General features: G+C 41.3%; 1 protein-coding gene across 4 annotated transcripts; it reads left to right on the forward strand.

The window, feature by feature from the left end:
- The first annotated feature begins 206 nt into the window (after positions 1-206).
- LOC106597042 (tetraspanin-8) lies at positions 207-11,311 on the forward strand. 4 transcript variants are annotated; one of them, XM_045700216.1, is made up of 8 exons: positions 207-890; positions 1,911-1,973; positions 2,154-2,270; positions 3,457-3,531; positions 7,899-7,961; positions 10,003-10,047; positions 10,429-10,491; positions 10,941-11,311. In XM_045700216.1, the coding sequence occupies exons 1-8, from the start codon at positions 834-836 to the stop codon at positions 11,037-11,039; spliced, it is 582 nt and encodes a 193-aa protein (XP_045556172.1). In that variant the 5' UTR covers positions 207-833; the 3' UTR covers positions 11,040-11,311. The 4 variants fall into 4 exon arrangements, with proteins under 4 accessions (XP_045556172.1, XP_045556173.1, XP_045556174.1 ...); XM_045700217.1 differs by having other exon boundaries at positions 10,009-10,047; XM_045700218.1 differs by lacking the exon at positions 10,429-10,491 and having other exon boundaries at positions 10,941-11,310.
- Positions 11,312-11,638: the final 327 nt, after the last annotated feature.

Here is an 11,638-nt window from a genome sequence, read left to right on the forward strand (position 1 = left end):
TCCGTGGTGAGTTATCACAGTCCTGATGTCAAGAAGTTATTTTCGGTCATAAGAGACGGTAGTGGCAACATTATGTACAAAAATAGTAAAAACATTCATTACAAACAATAGCTGGTGGTGTTGTAGTTTGCATAGTCTATGTTTTGGCAGTCAGTCTGCCACAGTTTCACCCTGTGCTCTGAGTCAGGCTTTCAGAGGAGGGTGTTTGCTGTGGGGTCTTTATGTAGGAGACTGTTGGTGCCTGGACTGGACTGAGTAGTCAGTAACCACACCCACAGCTTTTAAATACGGGCTAGAGAGAGGGGACTGGTAGGAGACTGTTGGTGCCTGGACTGGACTGAGTAGTCAGTAACCACACCCACAGCTTTTAAATACGGGCTAGAGAGAGGGGACTGGTAGGAGACTGTTGGTGCCTGGACTGGACTGAGTAGTCAGTAACCACACCCACAGCTTTTAAATACGGGCTAGAGAGAGGGGACTGGTAGGAGACTGTTGGTGCCTGGACTGGACTGAGTAGTCAGTAACCACACCCACAGCTTTTAAATACGGGCTAGAGAGAGGGGACTGGTAGGAGACTGTTGGTGCCTGGACTGGACTGAGTAGTCAGTAACCACACCCACAGCTTTTAAATACGGGCTAGAGAGAGGGGACTGGTAGGAGACTGTTGGTGCCTGGACTGGACTGAGTAGTCAGTAACCACACCCACAGCTTTTAAATACGGGCTTGTGAAAGAACCCTCACACACACGGGCAACACCAGGAACAGAGGAATAGGGATTAACTTAACATTGGTCTGTCACATCACATCTTGCCTGGCTGTTGGAAGGTTAGAAGATGGCTGTGAATAAGTGTATCAAGTACTTGCTCTTCCTCTTCAATCTAATGTACTGGGTGAGTCCTATTAACCTACATGTTTTACTTTAACCATCGTGTCCTTGATTGGTTTGATGTAGATTTTGAATCATAAATGTGTGTGTAGTTAGTGATGTGTTTGTTAGTTTAGTGATCAACTAGTAACCTAGTACTCATAGTAATCAATTTAAAAGCTATTTACATGTCTGCTATGGAAATGAGATGACATTCAAATGTCTATGGTAACAATGTGTGATTATCACATGACTAACTTTCATTAAGCCTTTGACTCTGACTCTGGAAGGTGTTGTCTTTTCGATGATAGCTTAACAAGCCTTCTCAGTTCCAGGGGTTTTATTCATTAGTGCACTCCATAGCTAAATGTTTTGCAACATGAAAAATTGCCACAACCTTTACTGCATGGGCATGCCACTCCAGGCCACATGGGGGGGGGGGGCTGTGTGGATATGTGGACTCATATTTGGACTTAATCTCAATCAGAATCTCAAAGTAATTTTTTTAATATTGAAGGGAATCTTTCAACTGTTTGAAAGCCAAAATAATCATCAAATTCATAGTCCAGTCATCACAGAACGTCTTCAACATAAAAATGTGGGTATACGCTGTTATCTCTCTAAATAATGAGCATTCATTCTTATTGCCTTCGGCAAAGTTTTTTCAATCAAATATTCAATGTGTGTAACCTGTCACTATCAGTTCTTAGACCACGGGAGATTCTCTATTTAATTTCCTGGATTCCTCGCATCCTCTCCCCTCTGGATTTCCCATGTGGTCTAGAGTCCACTGTTAACCCAGTAAAGATATCTTCATGTGGGGGCTGGATGATGCTGTATCTCCTCCATTGTGGTGGTTCAACTGTAGTTCCTCAGAGTTGCCACCTGATGTAACTAGTGTGTTGTGATTCTTTGAAATGAATCCACATTCATGTTGTTGTTATGCAACAAGACCTGTTCCTTCAATCCCAGTGACAATGAAACGCACAACTTTCTTAAGTTGATTCTAGATAAAGCATTCATTTCATCTCATTTTGTTTTCCAGATCAGTGGCTGCATCATTCTTGGTGTCTCCATCTACCTCAAAGTGAGCATGAATGGAAACGTGGTAAGGAAATGTCCAGTGTGACACTAAATTAATGCCAACACCATCAAAAGCCGTCTTTACAGAGTAAAAATAGCAAATGTATACCCATCACCTTGAAACAAATGGATCCAGTCATATAAACCTATTTAGCACATATCTACATGTAAAATGACTGAGTAACTGTCTGTCCCCCTACCTCAGATAATGGATGAGGAAGTGCCAATTGACCTGCTGATAGCTGCTGGTGTCATCATCATGGTACTGGGCATCCTGGGCTGCTGTGGAGACATTAAGGAAAACCGATGCATGCTCATTCTGGTGAGGGGAAACACACTCCATTATAATGGCCAACCCTTACATTTTACATTTAAAATGTTACATTATTGTACACTGCATAGGATAATGCTGTCCCAATAACCAACCCCTGAAGCGGTTCTAGGTTCTAACCAAACCAGTCTCTTCATATGCAGTGCATTCAAAAAGTATGAACACATATGTAAATAAGATTCGATTTTTTTTATAAATGAGCAAAAAATTCTAAACCTGTTTTCTTTTTGTCATTATGGGGTGTTGTATGTAGATGTTAGTGTGGAATATGTAAAGGCACTGTACCTGCACACAATCATTTATTTAACCTTTTTATACATGTCAGAGATGGCATCTCTTTTGCAAGAGTGACAATTACAAGTATATGATGATAAGGCTTTTGGTGAATCTAATGGTTTCCCAGGTCACACATCGGAATAGACTTCTATGGCCAGTTTTTCAAAATTTTTAGACTTGATCACAATAATCCAGAATCTGTAACCGGCTTTTCTGCTATCCAGGATCAGATCCATCTGGCTGTTTTTCGGCCATTTTTTCCCTCCAGAAAATAATTGGATAGGATCATTCTGATCCAGATGCCAAAATATCAAGATCACAGAATACAGATTTTCAGTGCATTGAACTGGCCCACATCTCACCATCTAATTGACAGCTTGGGGTACTACTTCACTATTACAGGGACAGAGAGATGAGTAAACTACATGAATTAAAATAAGTCAAATTTTAAATGGAGCCTGCAAATCCCTTATAAGGTGCCTCAGAAAGTATACATTGGCGGGAGGGGGTGGATACATGTGATTTCTGTGTTTCATTTTCAATAAATGTGCAAATGTTTTAACATTTTTTACTTTGCCATTATGCCGTATTGTGCATAAATGGGTGGGGGATCTATTTAATCCATTTTGAATTCAGGCTGTAACACAAAATGTGTAAATATTATTTCGCTATCAAAAATAGCCTCATCACTACATTTGAATCCTGATTTTTTTTTAAAGGTGATATTGGTTTACCAAATCCTTATATGAAGGATCAGAGTATAAATTCAGTTTTGAAAAACCCAATTCTAACACTTTAATCTGATATGTTAAATCCAAGTAACTGTTCCCTGGCCTCAATGGGACTAACTGGACAAATAACATGTGGTGGGCATATCATGTGAGCGTTTGTTTTCTTTCAGTTCTTCATCGGGCTGCTCCACATCTTCATCCTCCTGTTGATCGCCGGAATCCTGGGAGTTGTCAGAGAGAAGGTGGTAAGGAGGAAACCCTTACTGGTTGAATCAACGTTGTTTCCACATGTCAATGAAATTACATTGAACCAATGCCTTTAGTGAGAGGTCTAATGGTTTAATATTTAATCATTTCTGCCTTACGAATTCATATTTGTTATATAAATAGGCCCTTTAAATTTTGTCTGGCTTGCCATTCCAAATAAAATTGAATATTTTTTGTTCATATAATTTAAAAAGCAGGTCACTAGGTGTAGGCAAAACCATAAACAAATAGGTAAACTGTGATATGACTAAAGAGTTAATCAGGGTGATTTTTCCACAAATAGACAGGTATTTTCCTTTCCATGGTAGCAAGATCTTATCTATTTTTCTAACTTCCTATAAAAATATATACTGAGTATGTCCACATCTCCGTCAGACCATTTAATTGGTAAACTACATGGTAATGTACAATTTGAATTATGTTTGTGATCCAATATGTAATATAGTACACATCATAATTTGGTTTTAATCCAGAGAGCATAGCAAAAGTATCTAGATCGTCTATGAGGCCGTGGAGAGATTCTAATTGTGGTTTTAAAAGAAAACATGAATCATCAGTATACAATGACACCTTAGTTTTTAATCCCTTAATATTATTGTTTGATCTAATTTTAACAGCTAACATTTTGATGGCAGTAATAACCGTAATAAGTCGATATGCCGATAGTGGACAACCTTGTTTTACTCCTCTAGATAGTTTAAAACTTTCTGAGATGTAGCCATTATTTACTATTTTACACCTAGGGTAACTATACATAACTTTAACCCATTTTATAAGTGATTCCCCAAAATTGATATATTCTAGGCATTTATATATAAACTCCAGTCGTACTTTATCAAAAGCCTTTTTAAAATCAGCTATGAAAACCAGGCCTGGTGTCCCCGATATTTCATAGTATTCTATTGTTTCCAGTACTTGTCTTATACACTGCTCCAAAAAATAAAGGGAACACTTAAACAACACAATGTAACTCCAAGTCAATCACACTTCTGTGAAATCAAACTGTCCACTTAGGAAGCAACACTGATTGACAATACATTTCACATGCTATTGTGCAAATGGAATAGACAACAGATGGAAATTATAGGCAATTAGCAAGACACCCCCAATAAAGGAGTGGTTCTGCAGGTGGTGACCAGAGACCACTTCTCATTTCCTATGCTTCCTGGCTGATGTTTTGGTCACTTTTGAATGCTGGCGGTGCTTTCACTCTAGTGGTAGCATGAGACGGAGTCTACAACCCACACAAGTGGCTCAGGTAGTGCAGCTCATCCAGGATGGCACATCAATGTGAGCTGTGGCAAGAAGGTTTGCTGTGCCTGTCAGCGTAGTGTCCAGAGCATGGAGGCGCTACCAGGAGACAGGCCAGTACATCAGGAGACGTGGAGGAGGCCGTAGGAGGGCAACAACCCAGCAGCAGGACCGCTACCTCCGCCTTTGTGCAAGGAGGAGCAGGAGGAGCACTGCCAGAGCCCTGCAAAATGACCTCCAGCAGGCCACAAATGTGTCTGCTCAAACGGTCAGAAACTGACTCCATGAGGGTGGTATGATGGCCCGACGTCCACAGGTGGGGGTTGTGCTTACAGCCCAACACCGTGCAGGACGTTTGGCATTTGCCAGAGAACACCAAGATTGGCAAATTCGCCACTGGCGCCCTGTGCTCTTCACAGATGAAAGCAGGTTCACACTGAGTACATGTGACAGACGTGACAGAGTCTGGAGACGCCGTGGAGAACGTTCTGCTGCCTGCAACATCCTCCAGCATGACCGGTTTGGCGGTGGGTCAGTCATGGTGTGGGGTGGCATTTCTTTGGGGGGCCGCACAGCCCTCCATGTGCTCGCCAGAGGTAGCCTGACTGCCATTAGGTACCGAGATGAGATCCTCAGACCCCTTGTGAGACCATATGCTGGTGCAGTTGGCCCTGGGTTCCTCCTAATGCAAGACAATGCTAGACCGCATGTGGCTGGAGTGTGTCAGCAGTTCCTGCAAGAGGAAGGCATTGATGCTATGGACTGGCCCGCCCGTTCCCCAGACCTGAATCCAATTGAGCACATCTGGGACATCATGTCTCGCTCCATCCACCAACGCCACATTGCACCACAGACTGTCCAGGAGTTGGCGGATGCTTTAGTCCAGGTCTGGGAGGAGATCCCTCAGGAGACCATCCGCCACCTCATCAGGAGCATGCCCAGGCGTTGTAGGGAGGTCATACAGGCACATGGAGGCCACACACACTACTGAGCCTCATTTTGACTTGTTTTAAGGACATTACATCAAAGTTGGATCAGCCTGTAGTGTGGTTTTCCACTTTAATTTTGAGTGTGACTCCAAATCCAGACCTCCATGGGTTGATAAATAATCCATTGATTATTTTTGTGTGATTTTGTTGTCAGCACATTCAACTATGTAAAGAAAAAAGTATTTAACCTCTCTAGGGTAGGTGGCACCAAATCGTCCCACCTACGTAACAGCCAGTGTAATCCCGTGGCGCGTTATTCAAAAACCTCAAAAATGCAAAAACTTCAATTTTTCAAACATATGACTATTTTACACCATTTTAAAGACAAGACTCTCGTTAATCTAACCACACTGTCCGATTTCAAAAAGGCTTTACAACGAAAGCAAAACATTAGATTATGTCAGCAGAGTACCCAGCCAGAAATAATCAGACACCCATTTTTCAAGCTAGCATATAATGTCACATAAACCCAAACCACAGCTAAATGCAGCACTAACCTTTGATGTTCTTCATCAGATGACAACCCTAGGACATTATGTTATACAATACATGCATGTTTTGTTCAATCAAGTTCATATTTATATCAAAAACCAGCTTTTTACATTAGCATGTGACTAGCATGTGACTAGCATTCCCACCGAACACTGCCGGTGAAAAAACGTAAAAAAGAGAAAAAAAGAAAAGATAAGAATTAGAGGGTGAAATTGAATATTAGAGATAGCCGGCATCAAGGGCTAGATATTTAGAACCAGCAAATTAGATAAAAGTAGAATATAAGAAAAATGTATCTTTGCTGTTTCGTCAGAATGCACTCCCAGGACTTCTACTTCAATAACAAATGTTGGTTTGGTTCAAAATAATCCATAGTTATATCCAAACAGCGGCGTTTTGTTCGTGCGTTCAAGACACTATCCGAAAGGGTAAATAAGGGTGACGAGCATGGCGCAATTCGTAACAAACAATTTCTAAATATTCCATTACCGTACTTTCGAAGCATGTCAACCGCTGTTTAAAATCAATTTTTATGCCATTTTTCTCATAAAAAAGCGATAATATTCCGACCGGGAATCTGCGTTTAGGTAAACAGACGAAAGAAAATAAAGCATTCGGTCGACTCGGGCACGCGCCTAAGCCCATAGTAGTCTGATCGGCCACTTGCCAAAAGCGATAATGTGTTTCAGCCAGAGGCTGCCTCGATATCGTTCAGCTTTTTCCCGGGCTCTGAGAGCCTATGGGAGCCGTAGGAAGTGTCACGTTAGAGCAAAGATCCTCAGTCTTCAATAAAAAGAGCCAAGATGAAACACAACTTCTCAGACAGGCCACTTCCTGCATGGAATCTTCTCAGGTTTTGGCCTGCCATTTGAGTTCTGTTATACTCACAGACACCATTCAAACAGTTTTAGAAACTTTAGGGTGTTTTCTATCCAAAGCCATTAATTATATGCATATTCTAGTTACTGGGCAGGAGTAGTAACCAGATTAAATCGGGTACGTTTTTTATCCGGCCGTGTCAATACTGCCCCCTAGCCCTAACAGGTTAATAAGATTATTTCATTCATTCAGATCTAGGATGTGTTATTTTAGTGTTGCCTTTATTTTTTGGAGCAGTATATTATTTCCAATGTATTGTCCATGTAAAAAACCTGTCTGATTAGGATGAATAATATCTGACAATACTTTTTTAATTCTACGCGCCAAACATTTTGCTAGGATTTTTGCATCACAACACTGAAGTGTAAGAGGCATCCAATTTTTTAAATGGAATGGATCTTTATATATACTGCTTGGGTCCTGTTCCAGTAATAATGATATCAGACCTTCTTGTTGCATATCTGATAATCTACCATTTATATAGGTGTGGTTAAAACATGCTAATAACGATCCTCTGAGTATATCAAAAAAAACTTTCGTATACTTCCACTGGTATGCCATCCAGCCCTGGAGTTTTCCCAGCCTTAAAGGCTTTGATTGCATCAAAAAGTTCCTCCTCTGTATTTTGGCCTTCACATGAGTCTTTCTGTACAGATGTTAATTTTACATTATTATTAGGAAAAAAGCAATACAATTAGTTTCAGTAAATTGTAAATTGCCTCTTCCTGTCTCAGGTGTTGGAGGACGGGAGACTGACGGAGCAGCTACCACCGGAGGACGAGAAATATGAAGTGAAGGTACAGTGGGGGAAAAAAGTATTTGATCCCCTGCTGATTTTGTACGTTTGCCCACTGACAAAGAAAGGATCAGTCTATAATTTTAATGGTAGGTTTATTTGAACAGTGAGAGACAGAATAACCACAAAAATATCCAGAAAAACACATGTCAAAAATGTTATAAATTGATTCGCATTTTAATGAGGGAAATAAGTATTTGACCCCCTCTCAATCAGAAAGATTTCTGGCTCCCAGGTGTCTTTTATACAGGTAATGAGCTGAGATTAGGAGCACACTCTTAAAGGGAGTGCTCCTAACCGCAGCTTGTTAACTGTAAAAAAGACAAATGTCCACAGAAGCAATCAATCAATCAGATTCCAAACTCTCCACCATGGCCAAGACCAAAGAGCTCTCCAAGGATGTCAGAGACAAGATTGTAGACCTACACAAGGCTGGAATGGGCTACAAGACCATTGCCAAGCAGCATGGTGAGAAGGTGACAACATTTGATGCATTTTTCACAAATGGAAGAAATACAATAGAACTGTCAATATCCCTCGACCTGGGGCTCCATGCAAGATCTCACCTCGTGGAATTGCAATGATCATGAGAACGGTGAGGAATCAGCCCAGAACTACACGGGAGGATCTTGTCAATGATCTCAAGGCAGCTGAGACCATAGTCACCAAGAAAACAATTGACAATTGGTAACACACTACGCCGTGAAGGACTGAAATCCTGCAGCGCCCGCAAGGTCCCCCTGCTCAAGAATACATATACAGGCCCGTCTGAAGTCTGCCAATTAACATCTTAATGACTCAGAGGACAACTGGTGAAAGTGTTGTGGTCAGATGAGACCAAAATGGAGCTCTTTGACATCAACTCAACTCGCCGTGTTTGGAGGAGGAGGAATGCTGCCTATGACCCCAAGAACACCATCTCCACCATCAAACATGGAGGTGGAAACATTATGCTTTCGGGGTGTTTTTCTGCTAAGGGGACAGGACAACTTCACCGCATCAAAGGGACGATGGACGGGGCCATGTACCGTCAAATCTTGGATGCAAACCTCCTTCCCTCAGCCAGGTTATTGAAAATGGGTCGTGGATGGGTATTCCAGCATGACAATGACCCAAAACACACGGCCAAGGCAACAAAGGAGTGGCTCAAGAAGAAGCACATTAAGGTCCTGCAGTGGCCTAGCCAGTCTCCAGACCTTAATCCCATAGAACATATGTGGAGGGGAGCTGAAGGTTCGAGTTGCCAAACGTCAGCCTCGAAACTTTAATGACTTGGAGAAGATCTGCAAAGAGGAGTGGGACAAAATCCCTCCTGAGATGTGTGCAAACCTGGTGGCCAACTACAAGAAACGTCTGACCTCTGTGATTGCCAACAAGGGTTTTGCCACCAAGTACTAAGTCATGTTTTGCAGAGGGGTCAAATACTTATTTCCCTCATTAAAATGCAAATCATTTTATTACATTTTTGAGATTTGTTTTTCTGGATTTTTTTGTTGTTATTCCGTCTCTCACTGTTCAAATAAACCTACTATTAAAATTAGAGACTGATCATTTCTTTTCCCCCACTGTACGTACCATAGATTTTCTTTATACATCATTCTCTATGTCCAATTATGGTGTCTGAACACACAGGCAATGCCGTTGAAGTACTCGCCATTTTGAAGTAGTACACTTTCTTCCTCACAAGTAAAATTAACTGGCTGATGACCTGGTTGGACATGACTCCAACAGGGCCATCAGGAGGGATCAGCCAATGCATTTGAAAGTCCCCCCCCCCCCCCAATTCTAAATGGAGATCTCAATTGCGCCACTCATGCTTTAGGTCACTAGAGTCTTCTATCCATCTCTATGGGAGGTACCGAGATGAATCACCTGGACATAGGATGTGCCACAAACGGCACCAATTCCGTATAGTGACCTGCTTTTGAGCAGGACCGTAGGGCTTTGGTCCAAAGTAGTGCACTACAAAGGGAATAGGGTGCAATTTGGGGACGCAGATATGATGGTCCTGTCTTGAATTTGTGAATAATTGTTGGTTGCAGACTCGGATGTGCAAAAATGCAGGAGGACGAAAAGGGTACTCAACGGTAAGCAGAGAATCACTTATTATTAAAATACTATTTAGAAAATGGTTTTCAAGGAAGATGGCTTTACATGGTATAAAGGAAACAAATCAATGAACGTACACTACACTGCCACTACCGCTACACTGCATTACCGCTATATTACCACTACTTTACATTACCACTACATTACAGTACCAGTACACTACCACTACCATTACACTACATTCCACTACTCTACATCAAAGTCCTATAAACAGAACCTGTACAGGGAACTGATCTACAGCCACATGAAACCATAGAGGGTTCCAGGATGATACAGCCATGAACCTCCAAGTAGCGTCTTCATACAATTAACTTGACCTGGTGTTCACTAGTGTTGACTGTTTGCTTTGTCCACTGCAGCCTTGTGTCAAGATTTCCAAGAAGATCGTGCCTGGGACTGCTTTTAGTATCGCAGTCTTGATAGTAAGAATCCAAAAGTCCAATTTCTATAACAAAGACTCTATTAATACATTATATTATGCACTGTACTGGTCATAGAAATGGAATACATTTTTATTGTTCTAGTCACTGTTCAGTACTGGTCATAGAAATGGAATACATTTTTATTGTTCTAGTCACTGTTCAGTACTGGTCTGTTTCATCTTCACTAACTCTTACTTTATGGCTGTTGTCATTGGCATTAAGATGGATATGTGCAATTCACTGTTCAATACTTAGTGAATGTATCCTGGTCCCAGATCTGTTGGCACCTTCTTGGCGACGCCGATGGCTGTTTGTCATTGCCAATTAACAACCTGTTGGCAAGACTGTACAAATGGATCTGAACCAGGCTAGACACCACAAACTGATGTGGGCCTGGGCTATAGCCTGGTAGTGAATGGGTTGTGACGTACCTTTTTTTTGTGTTTCAGCTCTTTCGAATGTCCTTCATCATGACCCTGTACTGCCAGATTGGGAAGAGGGACGCCAACACTGCTCTAATGCAGCAACACGTGATACACTTGATCTAGGGTTGTGGTCAAGTTGAATTGGAAGTCATCAATTCAGGAAGTCAACTGAAATTCCAATACAATAATTGAAAAAAACAGGATCTATTTTCAATGATTTCTCAAACTGAAAAGCAGAAGTTATTTATTCCAAGTTTTTACATTAGCAATGTTAAATACAATTCACTTCCTCAATTGACTGACTTCAATTCAAATTGACCCCAATCATGACTTAATCAAAAACTGACTTTGACATATCCCATACAGCATGCATTGAACATGTACTTTATACTGAAGGTCAGGGTTGGGGTTCAAATCCAGAAATTCCAATTCTCTTCAATGAGGAACATGTGGAATGGAATTAGGTCTGCTTTGTGAATTGACTGGACTGGAAATGGAATGGACCCCCAACCTGCTGAACATCACTATGGACCGCATTGCATCATGCGTTTCTCGATCATATACCTGCATCAAACGATGCTCTTATTTGGGTTTCAGATCTTTTTAAATTACGGCAGTTTCTTCACTTGTGAAGTTGATTGATCCATATCTCATTGAAAATGAATTTGTGTATTTTTTTTTAAGGGAGCTCTGTTTCATTGTCTACTGTTCTACGTCTCTCT

Source organism: Salmo salar, chromosome ssa17, assembly GCF_905237065.1.
Source record: "Salmo salar chromosome ssa17, Ssal_v3.1, whole genome shotgun sequence".
Classification (NCBI taxonomy): domain Eukaryota; kingdom Metazoa; phylum Chordata; class Actinopteri; order Salmoniformes; family Salmonidae; genus Salmo; species Salmo salar.